General features: G+C 39.3%; 1 protein-coding gene across 1 annotated transcript in view; it reads left to right on the plus strand.

Moving 5' to 3' along the window:
* Positions 1 to 24,243, plus strand: part of LOC101849802 — a 48,957-nt gene extending 24,714 nt beyond the window's left edge. Inside the window, exons 4-15 of the mRNA XM_005110839.3 lie at positions 1,700 to 1,879; positions 3,254 to 3,381; positions 7,581 to 7,725; positions 8,456 to 8,640; positions 9,801 to 9,872; positions 13,059 to 13,203; positions 14,855 to 15,055; positions 17,026 to 17,121; positions 18,693 to 18,811; positions 19,684 to 19,976; positions 20,806 to 20,917; positions 21,744 to 24,243. Coding sequence (XP_005110896.1) covers positions 1,700 to 1,879; positions 3,254 to 3,381; positions 7,581 to 7,725; positions 8,456 to 8,640; positions 9,801 to 9,872; positions 13,059 to 13,203; positions 14,855 to 15,055; positions 17,026 to 17,121; positions 18,693 to 18,811; positions 19,684 to 19,976; positions 20,806 to 20,917; positions 21,744 to 22,622 — 2,555 coding nt within the window. The 3' untranslated portion in view covers positions 22,623 to 24,243. The remainder of the gene's footprint in view (positions 1 to 1,699; positions 1,880 to 3,253; positions 3,382 to 7,580; positions 7,726 to 8,455; positions 8,641 to 9,800; positions 9,873 to 13,058; positions 13,204 to 14,854; positions 15,056 to 17,025; positions 17,122 to 18,692; positions 18,812 to 19,683; positions 19,977 to 20,805; positions 20,918 to 21,743) is intronic.
* Positions 24,244 to 24,720: the final 477 nt, after the last annotated feature.

Genomic DNA, 24,720 nt, shown 5'->3' on the forward strand with positions numbered 1-24,720 from the left:
GTCTGTCTCTCTCTCTCTCTCTCTCTCTCTCTCTCTCTCTGACTGTCTCTCTCTCTCTCTCTGTCTCTCTTACTGTGTGTGTTTGTGTGTGTGTGTGTGTGTGTACTCTCATATCTCTTTTTTTTTCAAAATGGAGAACCTGTGTTTCACAAGATGAAAAAGGTTCTCCAGGTCACAAGTTCAGCGTGGTGTGAGTGGTCAAATCAAAAGGATGAGAAAGACATTGTGGAAGGCTCAGAGATAAGGGAATCAATCAGGGTAATGAAGAGAAATGAAAAACTGTCTCTCGGATGAACACGCTTTCTCCACTGGTCAGAGTTTTCTGTACAGAGGACTGCTTGTACATTACTCAGAAGCTTCCTCTCTAGGACTAGACTCTTTTTGTGTGGTTGACAGGTGCTCTCGTCTAGTTTGTTCCGCCTTTCCTGTCAAACATCTATTGTCCTTATCTCTCTCCTTCAGTTTTGTGTTTGTTACTCTTGTGATGTCCCTAATTTTCGGCACTTACATGAACTTATTGTGTTGCAAGTCCCGTAAAACACAAAAACAAAAACAAAGATTCTTCCTCATTCATTGGAGTTCTGTTTTGAAATCAAGTCTCCTGCAGTTCCTTATTTCTCAGAAAGTATTTAAATAAAAAATTTTACTTATCTGTATGCAACGACGGGAGAGACCCAACTTTAACAGGATTTGAGAATTCAATTTATGAAAAACTGGGTGGACAAAATCACCTCAGAGATTGTCATTGAAAAGAGAATGGTATGTTGTCCAGTGTCTCCTTGGACAGCAGAAAATTGTTTATGATCCCCTGAACTGTTGACCAAAGTGATGCTGTGCCATGTTACTCCACAGAAGTCCAAATTGTGAAAGGACCTTCAGTCCTGTGCAAAAAGCCAGAGAGACCTGTCATACATTTATCAGAAACTTCCACACTTGGACTAAACTCTTCCACATGCCCAAGTGCTGAAGTGCCGAGTTCAGATCCTCCATGTACTTGATTTCAAAAGAAGGCAGTAGCCTGTCACTGTCACACATTTCTTTCTCAAAATAGCTCTCGAGCAAGGCAAAACTGCTTAGGTGATGAGGGTCCAGTGAAAGAATCATGGCATGCTAACAGTGTATATATGGCAATACTGCCATAAGCTGACAAAACATCATTTCTTCAGAGCAGTTTCCAAAAAAAGTTTTTTTAAATCAGGGTAATCATTTAAAAAATAAAAATAGTCATTCCAAAATTTGAATTCTAATTTTTTTAAAAACATATTCACATTTTCAATTTGATTTTTTCACACAAGTAGGGTAACTGATCAGGCTTTCGATTTAGCAACAACAAAAATTTTGGCTCCAAAATGAAAAAAGGCGTTTTGTCAGCTTACAGCAGTATAATGGCATTAGCGAGTAATTAGGAAAACGTTGAATGGTGTATACGATAGTGCATGACTGGAAATTGATTCAGAGAGCACATCAATGGTATGGGAACCTGCGCAGTCTGTCTCATTACTGTGTATTGACATCAAAGTGTAGACCAGGTGGAACTATGAAAGCATTCCATGGAAAAGCAAAGGGGGCAGCCCTGTGTATGTGATGAAATATGTTGTTTTGAAGGGCAAATAACCTGTCAAATTATTTTTTATCAAGGAATAATTCTCCACTTTTGATTACCCAGATTATAATATCTCTATTTTGCCTTCCTCTGCAGACTGCAAAAGTTTTGTCAAAAGCTTCAACCGTTCTTTTCTGCCTTCAAGTTTTGAAGATGGGAGTTCGGTACAGAGGCCTGCCAGTATAAAACTTAACCCCCTGCAAAATGAATATGATAGTCAAAGTGGCAAGATGTTGCTGCCAGGGGTCGATATTGTGTGGGACTCTCCCATTTCAGGTATTGTTCTTCGTCTTGTTTCAATTTTTATTGACGCTCATGTTTTACTCGTAGTTGCCCTTCTGACCATGAGATAAACCCAGGACATGTAATTATTTCGCTGGGAATTCTGAATTCTTTCTCAGAGGGCAGTACACTGGGAAATTATTGCTCAGATCACAGGCTGTGCTGTAAAGAAAAAGATTGTTCGGAGCCTGAATGGCAACTGTGAGGACTTGGCCAACATTGTAAAAATAATTATTTCATTGTAGATTGAAATGAGATGGTTATGGGTAGGAGCAACCCTTGATTTTGCCGATTTTGTGTCAGGCTATGCACATTGAGATGTTGGCTGATTTTTTAAGATCAACCAGTTGTTTGTCTAAAAATATCATGGAAATAATTGAGAAAGTCTTTATTCTCCTCGTAAATTGCCTTGGAACACAAATGGGTGGGTTAATATAGTGAATTTTCACAATAATTGTCGTTTTTCGCAAAATGTCATTTTTTTTCTCCAGTTTTTTTCCATACTCCTTCCTTAGTTTTCATCATTTTGGCACGAAACTTTCTGGAAACATAGGTGGCAAGGCTGCCATCAATGTAATGGAGAGATATTCGCGAAAAAAATAACACTTTTCTATTGTCAAGCAATAACGCAACAGAAATTTAGACAAGTTTTTGTTACACTTTGGGAAAATTCTCATATTTTTTTTCCTTTTGTACTTATTGAAAAGTACTCGCTGTTACGCTGATAGGGTCTCGTTCAGGTATACTCTCACCAAATCCGGTCAAATTTGGTCAGTAAATAAGAAAGCCTTAGGGATTTGAAATTCCTTGTTTATTTTCAAGATGGCAGCTGATTCCATAGCAACCACTGTAGCTATATCAAAATAAAATTGCATATCAATAGATTTTACTATGCCTAACTTATATGTGTGCTTAGATTTTGATATCGAGCAACAAACACAGAAAATGGTCCTCAAGGGTCGCTCCTCCCGTTAAGTAGATAAACTGTCAGATGGATCCTGAGGAGAGAAAAAAATGGAGGGGGAGGGAAAAGATCAGCTATGGACATGAATGTTGGTGACGATCCTAACCTTGTATACATATATAGACTAAGAGATTGAAGTGAATGAAGAGAGATTATTTGGGGTACAGACTTTAGTTTCTCTAAAAATGTTGTGCAATTTTTCACATTGTCCACATTTGTCTGCTTTCTCATACTTAGATTTTTCTTCCAGACACTTTCTAAAACCTATGCACTGCTTTAGGCATCTTTGTAAAATCTTTTGTGTTCTTAAAAGTACATTTATGTCTCTACCTTTTGAGTCTGACCTCTTTTTGTTCCATCTGTTCTTTGCTAATCATTCACACCTCTCCGCTTTTTGCATTTAGACAGTGCCAAGGAGAACTTGAAAGGCTTTGTCCTTACCTATTGGACATTGGAAGGAGAGAAGGGAAGTGGTTGTAGATTGTTTCAACTTGATCCAGATAAAATGTCTTTTGGAAAAACGTGGCCCAAGGTAGGTGTAAATAATGTTCTCTGAAAATGCAAAACCAATCTGTGGTAGGAACAATGGAGTCACAAAATAAACAGTAGGCTCCACCATATCATGTCCAAATTGGGTCCACTAACACCTTCTGGTTTTTGCAGAAGAGATGAAGTTATATTAACTAAATTACACGTAAGTCATACCTCCCTGACATGTGTGTCCGTGCCGGTCAATATCAGTCACATGAAGGAAATTTCAAAACTGAGTTAATATTATTATAAAAAACTATCACCTTTCCCTACAATTAAAAAAAAAGAATGAAGTAAATATGACAATATTTGATGAAAATACGGAACTTTTAATTGTGCAAGGAGAGGAAACATGAAAAGGAGCCTCCAAAGTTGAGCGTTTCCATAGCAACGAAGATCTTAGAATTGAGATAGAGACTTGAAATTTAGGAGTTATCTTGGCTATGCCTCTGCAAGGCAACACACAGAAGTAGAAAACTATTAATTCACAGAGAAAAAACTTATGGAATGAACAAAACAACATTTTCACGAGAATGGACTTCATGTCAAATGCAACAAAATGTTAGCAGGTGCCAGATACTAAATTTTCAAAGTAGCTGTATGTCAAATTCATCTATTTCATGTGAAAGGCCTATGTCTTTTGAGAATTTTGGTACCATACTTTTACCTCTCTGTCAATTTTTAAGAGAATGGCAGCTGTTTCAATTTAACATAAATGATCAAATATTGTAAAGTTGTTAACTGGCTGCAATCCCATGTTTGACAGATAATAAAAGAGTACCAAGTGCACCTAACATCTCTACCTTAACAGAGTACAATCACAAAGCAAAGAAATGAAGCCAATTTTTTTTTTTTAACTATGAGATCATTACAAATCAGTATTTTATTGCCTTAAACACAATGGTCTGTCATTATTTCAACAAAACACCAAGCGTTGTCCCGGCCGGCGTGGCACCAGCCCTCGCGGCAAACGAGTCGGCTCAATAGGCCTATTGTAGTATACTGAGTGCTACCGATAGTTTCACGGAAGAATTCATGCAAAATAATTCCAAGCCGATGACTTTATTCTAATAGAAATAGAACTGTTCTTTCTATTGGTACCTTCTTTTAGCTGGTATTTTACACATTCCATGTTAAAAATGATTTTTGAAATCGAAGGCGCTTTTTTTAAAGGGAGTGTATACAGACCCGGTAACCGGGGACAAAGTCACAAAGTATACAGACCCGGTAGGGGAACTCTTTTGTGATTTCGGAAAGTTTCAGCACCCTCTTGGCTCAGGGTAGACCACAGAATTATACACTTGTAGACCTAGGTTCTTCTAGATCTATTCTATGGCCTAGGTCTAGATCTAGACAGACAGACATAAATCATTGATCTAGTTTCGAGGCTAGCCTAGATCTAGATCTAAATGAAGATTGTGGATGTCTTTTCGATGAACGATCGTTTTTCCTCCGTTTTGGAGATGGGAGAATCACAATTTGAAGAAAAGAACAACATAATGTCATAATTTCAATCGAGCAGTCCCCCCCCCCCCCCCCTCTCTCTCTCTCTCTCTCTCTCTCTCTCTCTCTCTCTGTCAGTGTATCGCTTGCATTCTCTTTTTCTTTGCTTGTCTCTGTCTTTCTTTCTCCCCACCTATTTCCCACTCTGTCTTTCTCTGGTGCCCTCCTGCCAACTGTGGCATGTCATAATATACATTTTCCTAGCACTTCTCTCCCCTCTCTCTCTCTCTCTCTCTCTCGCTCACACACACACACACACGGACACACTACCGGGTCTGGGCGCTGAAACTTTCCGAAATCACAAAAGAGTTCCCCTACCGGGTCTGTATACTTCGTGACTTTGTTCCCGATTACCGGGTCTGTATACACTTCGTTTTTTAAAGGCTTTTCTATCCAAACGCCAAAGTGCAAAAATATACCATGAGAAACCACGCTCAAAGCTGTATTGTTCTCGTCAATGAAAAGACAGTATTAAATCGTCAGTCTTTCTGCAAAGCATTCGAATTCTGGGTGTCAATTTTGAACCGGCCGACTTCACATTCCGACTGCGAGGGGCTTCCCTTTCCACGTGGATTCTCCAGCTCCAAATACAGTCGAACCTGCCCTGACGGCCACCTCCATAAGACGGCCGCCTGTACAAGGCTTTCCATTTCCCCCTTTGCATTTTTTCTATATAATTTAACTGTGTAAAATGGGCATCCGTAACACAGCACCCTTATCACACCAAGCAATAACACCTGTCTTAGACGGCCACCTTAGTGACTCCATTACGTTTTGTCATAAATTGTGCATTGGCCCCTGGCGTTGTGGGCGAGCTGTCATAATTCAATCACCTGTTGTTGTTGTTAGGTAGTCCCTCCAACTGATCATGTTGCGTAGGTCCCTCCCACTGTTGACCAATAGGTAACAAATTTTCATCTGCTTGTGAGGTAAGCATGTCATCCCTCATAACCCATAAGTTCCGCCCAAAATTTACACAAATCGCCAGTTAGATCAGTGGTCACTGTTTACCCAATCTGTAACAAAGTAACTATGGGTCAACATGAACTTGTGACAGAAGTGTCGCTCGTTCTCCCAGTGGTGGCGACCCATGTGTTTGTTTTACCATAACACTCAGTCCTCCTTGTCTGACACATTTCGTTTTATTGTCCTTACACAAAAGCAGCAACAAAAGAAAAAAAAAGAACCCCCCCCCCCAGCAAAAACAACAAGAACCACAACAACAACAATAACAACAACAAAAACAATGTTGCTACATTCGGTTGAGACCTCAGAAAAGAATGGTTTGTTTTCTTCAACTTGATCAGTCCTGCCTAAGACGACCTCCTGTCTTATACGGCCACTTTTCTCCATGACAATGGGTGGCCATCTGACACAGGTTTGACGGTTCTCGGCTATACAAACAACTTCCATTATTGTAACAAAGAAAATCTGAATTTTTTTCAAAGTGTACAGCATTTGGTGTTTTATAGCAAAAGAGCAAAGAAACGGTGATCTGAATTACCCCCCTTTCACCGAAACCACGCGCTCGGAAGGCCATGAGTCGGCTTATGTGCCATGTTTAAGCTACCTAATTATAAGTTTGCAATAGCACTATAAACACACGAGAGCACAGAGATACACACACACACACACACACACACACACACACACACACACACACACACACATACAAACACACATACTCACATGCACATAGACCCCCTCATGACCTCTTGATAAGGAGTCCTCTTTAAGAGATCTAGAGCTAGAGGAGGGCTAATTAATCTTTTAAAAGCACTAAAACACAATAAGAACAATTTTTTATAGTCAATCCATGTGTAAAATTGAAAGATCAACAGACGATAACAGCTTGCAGGACACGCCCTCACAGTCAGCTGTTTACGTAAACAAGCTTGATGTGAGCTAGAAGTTACCAATCTTACCCTGTTTAACCAATCAGAGCCGTCAGTCGTGCATAGTGACAAGTTGTTTACGTTTCAGACCATTCATTCTTGAAAAGGGGTCAAAATCTAAAAATAGTTGCGAATGAAGAAGATTGAAGAAATGGTGGCCGTGTAATATTGGTTCTGAAAATAATCTCACAGCTACACACCAGCAAGGTCAAATTTCCAAAATGATCTGGCTCATCCTATGGTATTTCCATACTTGGCAAAGATCCGAAAGAAATATTTAAAATATACTACTACATTTAAGATTTTGTTCTCCATCGTTGTTCACAATAGAATTTTTTTAAAAATGTTTTGTTCTTTACTGTAAAATGTAAACTTTGTTATTTTGAACGTGTAAAGTATTGCTTTTAAAATTGATTTTTTACTGTGTATTTTTAGATGTACTTTAAGCTTTTCGACTTTGTAAAGTAAAGACCAAGCCAAGCTGTGAATTAACATGAAAACAACCAACTTGAGTCATGTTGACTCATATGACCTTATGCAGTTGTAAGCACTGTTAAACTTTTAACAATCTGAAACTGAAATGAGAAGCGATTTTTTAAAATCAGCTTCTCCATTATTATTTTTTGGCAGTCCTAATTACTGTGTGTTGGTGGTTACTAGTCAGAATTAAAAAAAAAATTTCAGGGTCTTTGCAACTGTCCTATTGTCCACAGATGATCCATTGATATATACCATTTTACGTTATTGAATCGCCTTTTTGAATTTGATAAAGAATAAAACTGAAATTTTTTGTCAATGTCAGCTGAGGTTCTCCTACGAGCTTCAGTACGTGTATTCTAACACGACCCTGACTACCACTGTGTACAGCATTCCCACACCGAAACCGGGGGATCACTTAAATACACAGACGTTTCAGCGGACTGAAATGAGGAGCAGCCAGTCTCTTCGTGAGTATATGATATGATGAGATGTCCAGATAATGAGACGTCAGATCATACAGTTTTCAGTTTGCCCATAAAATCATAGATGGAAGATGGAAATCTATTGATGGCTTCACGAAGACCTGCAGCTCTACCTGGTTTGATCAGAATGCTCAGACTGTTTTTTCTTCCAAGCAAGAATATGTTCCAGCGAGGAATGCACTTTTACTTATAATCTTCGTCTGTATGTACCATTGTTTACTAGTTTGTTTTGTTTGAACATTAGCTACAAGTGGAGAAAGTGTTTGTATAAGAAGGGCCTAAATAATGTATTTTATAAGGTGTATGTGTTTGTTTACACATTTATAAGTACTTGTGTCTCAGAAGAGTAGGAGGGAGTGAGACTGCTCATGTTTATAGTGTATGTATCTTTAGCTTTTTGCAAATATGCCAACACCTTGTCAATGAAGTTGTGTCTGACTTACTTGCTTTATCTTGTACATCGGCATGTGGTGTGGTGGATAGGCTCTTTTGTGCCACATGTAGAAGACCTGAGTTTGATTTCCAAGTGGGGAGAACATTTTTAAAAATATATTTTGTATCCCTATAAGCGTGGGTTGGCCTTGACAGGCAGGGTCAGAAGCCTGCCTCCTACATGATCTAAAATGTGTCAATGGGGGCCTTTAAACCATCTAAATTATTTATTTTATTTATTTATTTTTTAAAAATTGATCTATCTTGTACATTGTTTTTGCAGCTTTGAATGACAAGCCTGGTTATTGGGTACCTAGTGTATCCTTGCAGGCTGGAGGAAATGGTAAACTGGATGTGGGTCTGAGCCTCTCCCCAGCACTCTACAATTTCACTGAGTTTGATCTGAAGTTACTCAAGAGGTCCGTTAGTGAAGTGAATTATTTCAAGAAGGTTGTCTTCAGGACTCAGGTGAACTATATTGGTTTTCTTGTTCAGTGAACTCATAAAGATAGTTTGTAATAACACACGTTCTGTTGCTGTTTAGTCTTACAGGGGTGTCCACTTAAGAGCAACTGTGCATAACTGTACTGCCCTGTGATAGCACATTAAATCAGTTGAAAATTGTTGCTACCTATTTTGTCCCTTTTCAACATAACATCACCAGTTCCCGCGAAAATAGTGTTGATAGGAGCATTAAATCCATACACTTAAACTTTTGCACCCTGTGATTAGGACTCGTGTGTGTATGTGTGTGTGTGTGTGTGTGTATGTGTGTGTGTGCAGTTGAAGAGGGTGGATGTGCGGGTGGAAGGTTGCACACACACACGCACACTCACACACACACATGCACGCACCTTAAAAATTTAGTTTGCTACAACCAGGGGTTGCTTCCCAAGAGAGTTGTTGTTAGGCGGAAACCTCTGTACAGTGTTCATGAGTAAGTCTTATAATTAATTGATAAAACCCATGTAGTCCTCCCAGCTTCCAGGGCTGATGCACCTAAATGTTTAGGCATCGGTAGTCTAGTCATTAGGCTACCGGACTCGTACTCGTGAGGTTGCGGGTTGGGGGGTTCGAGCCGCGGAACCGACGTTGTGTCCTTGGGAAAGGCACTTTACACGAATTTTCCCCGCTTCACCCAGGTGAAAATGGGTACCCAGCTATAGACAGTGAAAGATCTGGTCAGTTTGTTAGTGTTTGAGCGCTTAACCAGCTGCTTGCACTGTATGCTTCCTGGGAAGCTAAGAATGTTTCTGAGTGTTCTATGATCTGCTGGGGTAATAAAATAGTGTAAAGTCCATAGAGCTTGCTTTCGAGTGGGGATATGCGCTATACAAATGCTATTTATTATTATTATTAGGCAAAGTGTCCTGGGCTCTCTTACACCACCTCAGTGTGCAGAAGAATAAAGGAAGGGTGCACTGAGACATTCTCTGGGGCCTATACATTGTTACCCAAGGTGTGAAGAAAATAGGCTACGACAAGAAGTTAGGTTTGATTCCTTCTTAGAATGTTCACCAGTGTCCAGCTTTTAGCTCATGACTTGACTAAGGGGGAAAGTCATGGCTTGAAGGTGGAGACTGTAAATATAGAGGGGGAAAAATTAAAGTTTATTTTGTGCATTGCAGGTGGCATCTGCGAATAAAAGCTCTGACCACTTTGTCTTTGAAGATCTGGAGGCCGATATGTACAAATTAGTGGTGAGTGTTCATCATGATTTATTTGTTTCACCTTTTATCCTAAAGTTTTACATGAAAATTTTTTTTTTTTATTCATGTGCCAATTTGAGATGTATAGTATTGATGTGAGAGCTTATTTACTGAAGAATATTTGTTTTTTCTTACATGGTTTCTTTTGTTCACAGAGATAATCAAAGCTAATTTTTTTTCAAGTCTATGTCTAAACAGATGTTTAAAGCAATAATTTTTATAGTAGTTTCTGTATATCATGCGTAAATCACCCTTCGCTTGGAAAATTGGTATTGCAGTGTCACTTAAAAGTTACAAAATTTCCCCCTAGATACACTCTTTTGCATCCTCATCCTCTTTAGAACGGGGGAGTGAAAATTAATCACCACTCATTTTATGGCACTCAAATAGCAACTTAGATGAGTTACCCATTTTATCCTTCTTACATCACTGAATTAGTGGATTCAAAGTCAGGTTATTTTAGTGTGGTATAGATTCTAATTCTCTTATTGAAATTCTTGCTTAACTCACTGGAGACCGGGCCCTTTTCGGATCTACATGCACATTTTTTAGGGTATTTCAACATTTCAAACAACCCCCCTTCCCAAAGACATACAACCACCATTTTTACACTCATAACAGATCTAAACATGCCCGATATGACACAAAAAACAGAAAGGCAATATCTTTTAGGTTTTTAAAAAAATATTTTTTGGAAAATATGCTCAAATTTGTTGCTCACCAAAATTTTTTGACATAATGTCTTGTGTAAAAAAAAAACCTCCAGCAAAACCCCCCAAAAATTAACCTTGTGTGTGTCTTTTATTGTGTCTTGTGTTTCAAAATGAATAAAAAGTCCAAGCTCATGAATAGGCAGGTAATCAATATGGTAATCCTTATGTATTAGCTGTCTAATCCACTTCAGTGTGAAAAAATCAGGTCTCCAGACAAAGCGGAATTTTGCATTTGAAAGCTTAGTCTAGATCTAGAACACTCTCTATCAGAATCAGTGCTTTGATGCTCTTTTACATTGAAATCAGGATCCCCATGGTCTAAAATATCAGTATCAGAATTTTCTGAACTGTCAAAGTCGTCTAACACTTGAAAAATGTTCGCTTTTTCGTGCTGCCAGGTGGGTGACTGACGGGTGCTCTGGTGTGGTTTGCTCCTTCTTTCCGATCAAACAACTCGTCCTTGTTACAGGTCTCCCAAACTCAATATTCACTGATAATGGTCCTACTTGGACAAGTTCTCAATTCCAAAAGTTCATGGTTGCCAATGGGATTCAACACATTCTAGTGTCTTCATATCATCCATCATCAAATGGATTAGCAGAAAGAGCAGTCTGAACATTCAAGTCTGCTATGGTGAAAATTCAACATGGTACATTAAGAGAGAAAGTCTGTAGGTTCTTAACTAAATACAGATCCACTCCTGATACCACAACAGTTTTGTGTCCATCAGAATTGATGATGGGTAGAAAAATTAAGACCCATCTTGATTTGTTCCACCCTGCTGTACAACCCAATGTCCATACTCAACAAACAAACCAGAAAATGTATCATGATAATCATGCTTGTGCTAGAGATATTGTATTGTATATGGCCTCACATTATAAAAAGATTAATACTTGAAAAGAAGACGAAAACACACAACTGCTCTGTTGCCTGCCTGCCGATGAACTGATTTTATTGTTTATTTTACCCTGAAATCTCGTGTTAATTAAAAAAAAGACACTATGTGACGTATCAAGATGGAGAAATAATTGTGATATTCAAGAATAGTTATTTCAACATTCGCAAAATAGTTCATTCCCATTTTTACATTTCATAACATCAGTCATACTTTACATTCCCCCCTTCTTAGTTTATCAAGCCATTTTTCAATTTTGAAATAAAATAGTATAAAGGTTCATCTGGTACTTCAATTTTGACTTCATCAGAAATTGTCATGGTAACATTATAAGCATAGTAGGCGGTAGATAACATTGAAGGATATACAGTTGTAACCAAAGTAAACACAACTTTGAACGAAGCGATACACACTTGTCATGTAGCTTCAGTAAATACACATGATATGACATGTATAATACTCAAAACGCATACACAGTACAAAACAATGACTCTTCATTTTTGTTTTATACTTAAAATGAAAAAAAAAGGCATTTGGCAAATTCATAGCACTAAACATGGGCTTTTTGAATCCTAGTGGACCTTCTACTTCTCAGAGGTGGTGTTGGTGATATGCTAGGGGCATCTTGCACAGGTTGTCTAGATATATCATTAGTGCAATCATTTGCTTTTGAAGTTTCATTATTACTTACTCCTCCCTTCTCAGATGGAAGAATGAGAATTTGAATTTCTTCTGTTACATTTTGTCTTACCTGCTCATTGATTTCACTTGACTGAACAGAAACATTGTCAATTATGTCATTCTCAGTTATGTCATTCTCAGTTATGTCATTCTCAGTTATGTCATTCTCAGTTTGAGATTGTGGTACAAACTCATTTGAATCAAAGTTTGAAACTTTAATCTTATCTTAATGTCTCTTGAGAACACCATGGGAGGGTGTTTGAACTTTGAAAGAAACAGGACCAGTTTGTTCAACAATTTTTCCTGGTATCCTTTTGGTTTTGCTTGAGTAATTTCTCACAATCCCATTATCAACGCCATAATGTGACAGCTGCATATGGCCTCACATTATAAAAAGATTAATACTTGAAAAGAAGGCGAAAACACACAACCGCTCTGTTGCCTGCCTGCCTGCGAACTGATTTTATTGTTGTTTATTTTACACTGAAATCTTGTGTTAATTCAAAAAGAGACACAATGTGACGTATCAAGAAGAGGAAATAATTGTGATATTCAAGAATGGTTATTTCAACATTCGCAAAATAGTTCATTCCCATTTTTACATTTTGTAGTGTCAGTCATACATTACAGTCCTGATCTCTCCTCCTTCTTTTTTTGTGTTTGTTACTCTCTTGTAACCCCCTGTAAGCTTAAAAACAACAAAGTTGTGCTTCCACATATCCTTTCTTGTTGATTGGCTGAAATGTGTCAAAACTTAATATTGTTTGATTGAAAGCTGATTGCAAATGGTGTCCAGTGTTACATTTGAGCAAAATTTGCAGTTCTGTTAAGTAGCCTCAGTCGAGAATGTACTATCATAATCTCTTTTCTCTTCGTGTGCTACAGGTGCAGCCTAAAGAACTATTTCCAGATGAAAGCAGACAGTGCTTGTGTTGGGACGAAGAGAATGATGTGACTGGGGAGAGACACTGTAGGTTGAACTGTGACTCCATCATGACCGGCTGGGTCAACCTCACAGATGGATACACAGGTATATTTAATTCACTATTTGTATCCCCGGAAGCCGAGAATGTTTTGAGTGTTCTATGGTCTGCTTGGGTAAAAATAGTTGGGGGGGGAGGGGTTCATCGAAAGCAAGGAAAATGAACAGGCTGTAAGATTAATTCAGTACCTCGGTGCTTCCACTCTTCCGTATTTTTACGGAAATCCGCACTTTCTGCCAGTTCCGTACTTGTTCCTCCATATTATCAACTCCCTCCGTAAAAAGCTGTGACGGGTGCAGGACTACCGAAATTCTGTAGCAAAAGATCCGTACTCACCTTTGTACCGTCATGTATAAGTTACGGATATTTACGGTAATTCTCTCGGCAATAAGTTAATGTTATAGAAACCTGCCAGATTGCGCATTTCCTGCAATCGGCCATTATTCCGCTATGCCCCATGCATTCATTGCGGGCTTGTCGGCAGTACATTTTTACCTGTGGATTGATCAAAATCTGGGGAACTTTTTGTGCCAATTTCCTCCTTTCTATCATTCACTCATTCCGTCTGTCTATCGTCGGATTGTTGCCGCGGCTGGAAAATCTGCACGTTGATCAAGTAAATTGACTTGTGATCTTAGACAGAAAATTGCTGTCAGAAAGAACCTTTTTTTACAAATTTGTCTTGATCTAAAGAAATGATCAAAATGAAGATTCTACGGGACGGGAACGCGATGAAAGAAATTTATGCTAAAACTTAGTGAAACTAGCCTAAAACTATTAAAGTCAAGAATAATTCGAAGTGGTGTTCCGAGGTTGTGACATGCGACATTCAGGCGTGAAATTTAAGGAAAATTAGGCTATACGCCGGGTAACTGTATTGTGAAGGTACATATATTTATTTATTATTCCCATGTTTGCCTTCTATCAATGGTGCGATGACAAATTAATTGAATTATAGTAGCAGTGCTTTTAAACATTGCCATCAATGGAAATATATTATGTTGATCTTGGTGAAGAAATCAAACAAGACAATTTTGGTGAAAAAATAAATGTTATTGTTTGCAGGCAATCTCTTCAAACAGGCTCCCAAATGCCATTTTCAACCCTCTAAAAGCACTAAATTTCAATTTCCCCTAGGCCAACCACCAGAATTTTCCTAACTTTTCAGCTTCAGCTGCTGGAAGCACTGGTAACTCAAAACATTTATGAGGGCCTGATTCCAACATATTAAGACTCGAGAAAATTTTCATTCCATATGGAACATACACATAATATTTCTTTCTTTTTTTTTCTTTTTTTCTTTTCTTTTTTTTTTACAGTATTTAGTTTGTACTGATGTAGGGTATGTTTTTGTGTATGTGTGTGTGTGTAGAATTCATCCATGCTGTTCCTTGTCAAAATATATTTCCATCTTGTTATAATAATTTTTTCCCCCTTTTTTTTCCTTTTTTTTTTCAGGCGGCTTTTTGTCTCTTGTGAATGAATGCCTGTTTATCGAATGAGTTTAGTTTTGATTAAATATTGTTAACAAATTGTCATTCGTTAAGAATGAGCTTGCTGGTATTAAAAGACACCAGTGATACATTAACATCTTGAATATCCCCTTTATTGATACTTTCTTTTTTGTCTTGCTTTTTGAGAATAAGTCATCACAGAAAATGCTCACTAGTGTTAAGTCCTTTTTCGTTTACTTTTCAGGACCAACCAGCAGTTCCTCGAGCCCAACCACCACTTTCCCCAGCACTTCCTCTAGCAAACCAGCCTCGTCTGATATGTCTGTTGGCAGTATGAAAACGGACTCAACATTTATAATTGTAACTGTGCTTGTGACTGTTGCGGTTTTTGTCCTCGTGTTGCTGGCAGTGTGTTGGTACAAGCGCAGATGTCAATTCCGTACTTGTAAGTGTTCCAGCAATAAACAAGTTTGGTGCCATTTTCTTGTTTCGTTCATACTCCTTTTTTGTGAGTTTTCAGACAAACCCTTTTTATGACCATCTGGACAGTCCTTTTTAGATGGAAAACATGTCCACACTCCCTTTTGGTTGGGGTTTATGAGGGTTTGGGGGGGGGGGGGTGTTACTTCCCATGAGTGCTGTGCGATTTTGAGGAGGAAAAAAAACTGCTTCGAAGACTAAATGATGCCTGTTTTTTAACTGGCCGCGGCCGTGGTTTTGCGCATCTCGGTGGTGATAAAATGTTCGAAGAAAGAGGCAACAAGGACATGAGAGGGGGAGTCATAAAAGGGGGCGAGCACGTGGCCAGCATGACTCATAATACTCATTATATTTCCTTTCATTGGTCCCTGCCGTACCCCCTCTGTGCCTACAAACCCAATGTGCAAGCCTAACGGACCCCGTGTATCTGGTGGCTGACTGATATAAAAAAAAATTTTAAAATCAAAACACGACTGTCAGTCCCCTGGCCTTATCCACGCACAACATGCTGCCATTGTGCAAGGGGAGCTAAGTTTGATTATTCCAGCCTACAAAAAAAAACATTCGCTCTGCTTCGAAGCGCTGGTGGGTAGTAAGGGGAGCTAAATTAGCTAAGTATCCCTGCATACAAAAAAACATTCGCTGCACTTTGAAACAATGGTGGGTACCCATATAGCCTTATGCTTCAAATGTCGAATTATGCAAGGGGAGCTCAGTCAGTAGGCCTATGTCAGCCTATGCAAAGCCTATGCTTCGAAGCGATGGTCTGTTGAGTTTTTAATGGTATCACGGGTGCCTCTTAGAGGCATGTTTTATAACTCATGCTGGCTCCTCTTATCACTGTCGCGTAATCATCTACTTGAACGTAATGCTGAATTTACCACGGTGAATTTAGACATTTTATTATAAAATTTACAAGAAATCCATTATGAAAAAAAATCATACAGCATTCTTGCCACGCTTGGAATAGCCGTGAATAGAGCGAAAATCGTGAATGTCAAATAGTGAAATCAAATGGGCTCAGCTCTACCTCCCATCAGAAAGACAGGGATTCTCTGTAAAATGTCAGTCTTATGTGGTAAAGGAAATTATGCCCTGTTTGTGCTAGAAGAAGAGCATGATCTTTTAGACCAGTCTGTAGTGGGTAAGGTGCTTACCCCTAGGACAAATGGTTGATTGGACAATCAGTTCTTACAAGCTTGGTTAGATGACTTCGGGCTTTCACATCATGCTATGTTCCCAGGATGGATGGGTACCTAGTCTTTTTGTAGGATGGAAAATTAAAAAATTTTGCATGCTTGTTGGCATGCGTTTGATGCTCCTTGAAAATTTAAGTAAAAAGAGGAAATCTTTCTGGCCCTGCTCAATTCCTAAAATTAATGCCAATTTGAAATTGTAGAGACTACAGATATGTAAGGGTACTATCAGAAATGATGAGGGACTCTGTGACCTCAGGGAAAGGGGGGGGGGGAATGGATACTGTAAATACTGGTTACTTTGTGAGGTTTGGGAAAGCAGATGAGTTGTCTCTGAGCTCAATTCTTTGAATCCAGACCTTGACTTATGTGACATTTTATTATCTGCACTTCTGCTTATCGCCACTCAAGTGGGATATTGGGGGTACCGATTTCGTCAACCCCAAGATCTACACCTGGTCTTGTGCAAAATTTACCACCTATATTCACCCATATTGTGATATCTCTGTCCAACTACGAAAAGTTTGTGTACTCACACAAACGTAATCCATCAATAGTGGACTGAATTATAACCGTTTTAAGGTAACACCGCCTCAAATTAGGTACTAGAATTGTGGAATCCCTTGGGTTTGGAAAGAGTTCTAAAAAGTGCATAGTGACTGTTTCAGAAAAATCCTATGTTACAGAGGTGATTTCTTCATAAATGTGCCTTCCACATTATCCTTTTTTCCTTCTACAGGCATGAAGGATCTGCTGTCTGGAAAGGAGAAAGAGAAGGCTCTGCAGTCCCTGAGGGAAAAAGGCCCTTTTGCTGGTCCTCCTAGTCCAGAGATTGGTGAGTCAGTTGTTACATTGCAGTGTAACCTTGCCATGGTCACTTTTTTGCATTTGGCACAAGCCATCTGAGATCTACTCTAAAGTTTTGTTTTGATGATTTCCAGACCTGGGATTGAAAAAGTTTCCCAGGGTTGAAAGAGCTAATGGGGTTCTTGAGGTGCATTGTTTTAGGGTGTCCCCAGAGGACATGGGAGTGGCTTGTATTTTATGCGTATTAGGGTTAGAGCTCTTTCATGGTTTAGAGGCCATATGGTGTTCTTGAAGAAGGGTCATGAATAAGTGATGTATTGAATACTGAATAAATACTCTTATGGATGTAGTCTAGTTCCATCACTGCTTATTGTTGGGACTGCCTCTTATCTAAAAAGTCCTCTTTCTTTAGTTTAGTTTAGTATAGGGTTTTACGGCGCTCGCAACTGCATAGGTCATATGAGCGCGCGGGACACACCTAATATTTTTCAGTTGGTAGGAAATTTGGAATTTTGCCCGGGTGGCGGCCGAAGCCTACTCTTGTCGATTTTAGACCACCAAGGGATCTTTAGCGTGCGCAACTTGCACACGGGCCCTCCGAGATTTTTCGCCCTTGTCCGAGAAGGCTAGGTGTAGATCTTTCCTACCAGAAGATCAGGGGTGTGGCAGAAAGACAGCAGTTAGGAGGAGCCAAGGAGTAGCAGTAGAAAGGCTGCAGAAAGAGCCAGGAGCCCAGAGGAGGGGGCAAAGGAGGTGAGGGGGTGGGGGCAGAAAGTGGAAATGAAAGCAGACAACAGAACATTGCTAGAGATCAGGAAAGGATGGGAAAGGAGACAATTTTAGAGAAGAAAATTTTTTGGTCGCTACCCGGAATCGAACCCGGGACCTTTGAATGAGAGGCCAACACCTTAACCTCTAGGCCACGAGAGCCCCCCTCTTTCTTTTGTGTGGTTGCCGGCATTGTGGTGGTTGCATTTCTGTGGACACAAGAAAAGTTTTGAATCATTGTCCGTTTTTTAATACAGGTTTGGGTAGAAGTCTATTTTAGCCTTTCCATTTTTCTGAACCTACTTGACCTACTATGCGTATGAAGGGTCTCCACTCTCTGTGGGACCGCACGTTGGTCACTGTTATGTCATGTGCAGTAGATGCTTTTAACTTGAGGCTCAAATTTCCTTCTTTTTTTTTCAGGTTTTAATACTATTTAGCATCTGTGTGCAGCTTTATTATTTAATCATCTGCTTATTATTATTATAAAGCTATCAGAATTTTGATTATGTATCTCGCTTAACACTCTTATTGTTAAGTTATGCGTGTGATTGTGAGTCTTGTTTGTGAGTGCAACAATGCTTTTATATTTTTATGTGTATCATAGTGTATGTGTACAGGTGTGTGTGGAAGATATGATGTGTGAGTATGTGTGTGTGTGTATATACACAGAGACATGTGTGCACTGTGTAACGCCAAACCAATGTGCCAGCATTTGGACAATGAAGATTAATCTTATCTAAGCAATGTTAGCTGGGTTAATTTTATAGACTCAGTCTAGATACATTTCTCAGAAGGTCTATAGGTGTCATATAATTGTCTCCCTTGCAGTTATGTCAACAGATCAGAAAAGCGTCATGCCTCTGAGTGTGAAGACTATTTACGTGCTGTATAGTGAAGACCATGAAGATCACATCAGCCTAGTGGACTCTTTGGCCAATTTTCTGCAAGTAAGTTTTGTTTTTAAAAATATCCATGCTCCCTGGAGGGGGAGGGGGTGTTTTTTTTTAACAAAGCTGGGAATCAACATGTAAGTTACTTTTGTTACATTTTCATATTACCATGAATACGTTGTGTTGCTTCAAGTCGTTAATTATGGTTTTCTGGTGGCTAGTGAAATAAGAATCATGGGGTGATTTTTTTAGCGAGTCCATTGGTCACTCCTCAGATGTGTTAATGGAGGTTCTGAATCTCACAGTTTATCGTAACCCTTCAAGTGTCGATAGCCGATTGAATCAGCTGTAAAATTCGTCCTGTGGTGTCTCGGATGATTTAATTGGTTGCAATTTCAGTTTCCATTTTGGTGGGTTTATTCCATGTTTTTTTCTTTTTTCTTTTTTTGTATCACAAAACATTTTAACTCCTCCACAAGTGGGGTCTACTTCCTAGGTACATTGTACTTTCTGAACATGTAAAGTATTATGGCTTTCACTTGCTCGTTTTGACTATTCTCGGTAGTCATTGGGCCTTTGTGAACCTTTTTGAGGCCCAAATCTTGACTTCTACACTCAAAAAATAATGCTTTGAAGTATGTGAGCATGTGAGTTATTATAATTAAATTTTTTTTTTTATGTTGTGGTTTATTTGCTGTGAATGCCGAGAGGAGAAAAAAGGTCGAATGTACCAAAATTGTGGAGTCCATAGAATGGAAGCGTAGTGTACACTTCGCTAGTCTGGTCTTAAAGTTTGATGGTTGTTAAGTTTCTGCTTATGTTGATCAATTACGTTGCCTCTAAAACCGCTAAACTTTTAACGGTTTTTTATATTAGTATCTCATGCCTCGCTTTGAGCTCAAATGAACTCTTTCTAATCTTTTTGCCAGGTTCATTGCAGCTGTCGTGTCATCTACCGGCGCTGGTGCGACCTCGGGCCGGAGCAGGGTGGGCTGGCTTGGGTGGTCTCCAACATCAACAGTTCGGACCTGGTGCTTTTTGTGGCTTCCCAGGGAGCAGAGAAGTTTTTGGACGCACAGCTGAGCAAGAAGGTGTACCGCCAGCGTCGTTTGGGACCTGAGGGAGACCTGTTTCTCCTGGGCGTACAGAGATTGTTGAGTGATGGGAATGGCTCGTGTAATCAGTGGGACAACGTGGTGCCCGTTCATTTTGGCGAAACCAGGTGTGTAGCCCAAGTTTTATTTTCAGCTTATTGTAACGTACTTCAGCATAAATATCTCCTTTGCTGTGGACTCATTTTCTTTATGTTCTCCATGTCCAGGCCTGGTGTGTAGGGTATTAATTCATTAGGAAGACGCTTCAAAATGTCTAGCGGTTGAAAAGAATATGCACACCGTCATTTTTTTCTCATTAAAAATTATTATTTTCTATGAAAGATCAGTTAATGCTTTAATTTTTTAAAGGTTTTTATTTTCAACAAGGACCTTATATTCGATTTTCTCAGTGTACTTTCCATAGGGCTTTTCACAAAGCATTAAAAAAATAATTTTGTGTGTTTTTTCTTGTTTTTCTTTTTGTTAGTCATTTTTGGTAAGGCTTTTTGATTTTTGAATCGCTAAAATATCACTGAAATGATAAAAAGCAAGTTGGGAAAGTTTTTAACTCCATGCCTATGCATGCTGCAGTCAGTTTTGTTTCACGTGCCTACCTTTGCCGCAGCAGTTTTCAAGTTCAGAATTTATTTTGTCATGTTATTACCACAGCTTTATCCATATACTTTATCAGTTATTTGTGTCACTGTAATTTTTATATGCAATGAAACTGGGAGATTTGCTGGGTAGGCAGTAAGTTCAATAAAGAAAATTTGGGCTATTGTTTTTTTATTATTTCTTTCTCTATTTGTTATCAGGTAAACTTTAGAAATTTTGCCCTGTCTCTCAAATTCAAAATCACATGCATTTGCACACATACTCATTCCTTCCGAAGAAAAATGACATGCTACTGATACTAGAATACATTTAAATGAAATTCTTCTCTCCCCGTGGCGACAGATGGTGCCGCCAACAGATGCTGTTCCCACTCATGTACCAGCTGCCCTCACACCTCCCGGACATGGTGCAGAAGATACATAAGCTAAGCCCCAGTGCTGCCAAGGCTCACAGTGTGAGTTCTTTTCCCTGTCTTGTTTGCTTTGAGTTGAGGAGAAGCTTGTGTTGTGGATGGGTTAACTGTTATTTAGTGTTGAGGGAAGAAAACAGGCTACGAAGGGCTTTGTAGTTGGGTAATTTTCTATTAATCGTATGAAGAAAAGGCAAAGGAGTAATTTTTAAATATCTTTTGGGGAAAAGGCAAATGAGTAGAGGACTTGCAGACAACCTTCATGGTAGCTGACTTTTTTCCCATATTTGTAGTTTTTTGATGTTTAAAAAAAATCATTAACTTGTTTCTTTGAGTAAAAGAGAAATGCATCAAAATGATCGGAAAGTGCTGAGGAGTGTTTATCCTTAACCATAGAGCTGAGGGTGTAACAGCTTTTTCAATCCCTGGTTTGAACTGGTCCCAGCCATATGCCTGTAAAATTATGTCCGTTTTCTTTTTAAGTTTGTTAATGCGTATCCTCGGGCTCTCTGCAAACTGTATCGATTGCTTGCGATGCCTTATTGTTATTATACAGTCGGACACAGATAACAAGAACATGGGAATACTCGAAATCATTGATAGCTCATACAGTTCGCCATTTCCTGACTGATATCTCTTTAATTTTTTTGTTATATTGGTTGCCCGAATTATGGATGTGTCAAACATGTTTGTCAATCCCTGATGTGTTTTGATTGAGTTATCCGTGCCCGACTATATGTGGAAAGAGTTCTGGTGCTTTTTTGGTTTTTATTAGTAGTTCACATTTTATTTTTTATTCCACTGACATGGTAACAACAGATTCAAAGAACCAAATATAGTAATACCTGCTGGTTTGTCTGATATATTGCAGGTGAACTTGCCACTGTCTGTAGAGACCTTACACGAACTACCTGATGGGTTAAGACTTCAGGCTGCCATCTCCTCAGCACAACAGTACGAAGCAAATAACCCAAATTGGTTTGAAGAGAACTTTGGTAGCGCCACACCCATCTTGGCAACCACAGCCTGTATTTCTCACACTGATTCAGACTACGGCTCTCTAGGCCCAATGCAGTCTGTGTCCTCCCAGGATGTAAATACGAGCGACTACATGGGCAGTCCAGCATCTGTGTTCGACTATCCGCCAGATTTCGGTTTGTACCGCCATCCATCAACACGTTCGAATCCTGACATGTACTCAAATGCACTTCACGAGTACGGCGTACAGAGGCCTCGAGGGGGTGGCTCTCAGCGCATGCCACGTCAGCAGAAGGAGTATGTGCCCAGTGTGTTTACGCTCCACAGCGATGTGAATGATATGGATAAGGTGCAGCAGACAGGGGACGCTGCTGGCCCAATCCGGCCTCCAGAGACCGTCTCTGACGTTGGCACAGACGTTATGAGCAATGCTCTACGTAATGTCAATGCCAGACACGAGTGGGCGGCCATTCCACCATCTGTCTCGAGGACCACATCACCGGCCAGTAGAGAGCAGTGGCGTGATGATGAAATGAGCCGTCCATGGCATCCACCTCAAGGCATTCGACCCCCCTTCGAACTGAGCAGCATAAAGCCCCCACAGCCGTGCTCTGACATGAGTAGTGACTGTATGAGTTTAGCATTTCAGCGAGTCAATGCCTCATCTGACGCCATTTTCCTGGATCAAGCGCCACGTCCACCCCTGGAGGAGGTGATAGAGGAAGACAGTTTTCATGGAAAGGAACAGGAATTTGATGCTATTAGCGTTTAACTTTTTCCTTGATAAGCCAGCATTTTCTGTTTCATCACTTTGACCATGGAATGGTAACAAAGAAGGATGAAGGACAAGAATGCGTGTGTAACCAAGGCTGCAGGATGCTAAAAGTCATTCCCAGCCACATTTGTTGGGTTTTACAGCCATTTTATGATGTCATACATAACTCATCTTATACCATGTTTACATTTTTTAGCTGACCTGTTGCACAATATGACTCTTTGCCAGAACTTTTTCTAAAGGCCTAACATCTTTACTGTATAAAGTTCATTTTAAAACATGTTGAGTTCTTGGCCAAACTGTTAAGCAGTAAGACTTTTGTCAGAAGCTGATGATTTTTTAAACATTTGAGTGCAGTGCAGACAAACTCTTCCGCTGCTAATGATTTTTGCTTGGCCATGCCAAACAACACACATGGCTGTGATCAGCCTGAAAAAGATATTTCTGCATTAAATTCAATGTGTGTTTGGGCATTTTTGTGCAAAACTGGAGGGATTCACTTGTTGCAGATTTCATCTCAGCACTCAGGTGGTTAAAAGTCCAAGTTCCTGGATGTGGCCAAAAAAATGCCAAAAATGGTACCCATGCAGTGAAGGCTTCGAGTCTTGTCTAAGAGAACCTCAAACATTTCACTTAACGTGGCCCACCTGTTTTCCACCTGTGTGTGAGAATGAAGATATCTGGGCCATCCCATGTTAGATGTATCTTTAATTCTCTTGTGGTAATGGAGATAAAAAGTGGGGATCATCATTATGCAATCTTGTCATTATGCAATTATTTTAGGCGGTATGATATTACTTTTTTCATTAACACTTTACTTTTTGCTTTATGTTCCTACAAACGTAAGAATGTGTAGTGTAATTAAGAAGCAGTGTTGATTCGGAATTGGTAACAGGGTTTTTCACTGTGCAGCTGAATGAGAAGGAAGTAAAGAATGCGAAAAAGGTACGTCTGAATTTATGAGAGAGATTCATTTTGCTGCCTAGAAGTACAACAGGCATAATTCGTCATTTCTTTTGTGTGCATTACAAAAACGTATTCAGAAAATAATTTTATTGTCTGTTTTCCCCTGACAAATGTGGTACATGTATACAATCTGCTTGTCCAAGAGACAGTTGCACAAGTGTTTGTACTGGCATTGACAACCTGGTGATTAGAAATGGCATTCTATCTTCATGAATTACTGTTTATGATAGATTGCTCCGTTCACATGCTAAAATGTGTGGGAAAGTTCAAAGAGCAGGGTATAAAAAAATCTTTAGTCTCCTCAAAAGAGAATTTTATTTTTTATTTTTTTTATTGAATCAAAAAAATGCAGTGTAAACTGCCATCTCTATGCGTGCCATTGATAACATCTGAGGATATAGACGGTCTGTTGCAAGGTCCTTGGAACTGTTGATTTGTTGATGAACACTGTGTTGAATTTATGTGCTGTGCTGTTATAGAATTTTTTTATGCTGTTACCTTAACAATTTTATGTGTTATTTCGAGTTCTTATTAATATGAAATTTTTGTTTCTTAAAATTTTGCAAATTGAAAACTTGCACTGCGTTCCATTTAAAAAGCACTGATAGAGCCAGAAATGCCTGCTTGCATTGTTGAAAAATTTTAAAAAAAACCAACAGCCCATCTTTTGCTTCCTCCCACTCACCCACCCACCCATCTCTCTCTCTCTCTCTCTGTTACTGTCTCTGTCTTTGTCTCTGTCTGTCTGTCTGTCTGTCTGTCTGTCTGTCTGTCTGTCTGTCTGTCTGTCTGTCTGTCTCTCTCTCTCTCTCTCTCTCTCTCTCTCTCTCTCTCTCTCTCTCTCTCTCATTCATACACCCAAGCAGACATGGACAGAACACGAACTCCCATTACAATTTGATCAAATCTAGAATATTCAAGTGCTTTGCCCAGTCTACCAGTAATTTTGTGTCTTTTTTCTGTTTGCAATAGTTTGCTATTGTCAATCCTGTGTAGATGTAGTATGATATCATCATTGTCATGTCCAAATCTACTGTCTGCAATTTTAATATTCCATATTCAGGTTGCATTAGTGACTTGACTATGCTTCATTTCCCCCAGCAAAAAATTTCTTTCATTCAGCTGCTGC

This window comes from Aplysia californica, unplaced genomic scaffold (genome assembly GCF_000002075.1).
Source record: "Aplysia californica isolate F4 #8 unplaced genomic scaffold, AplCal3.0 scaffold00953, whole genome shotgun sequence".
NCBI classification, from domain to species: Eukaryota; Metazoa; Mollusca; class Gastropoda; order Aplysiida; family Aplysiidae; genus Aplysia; species Aplysia californica.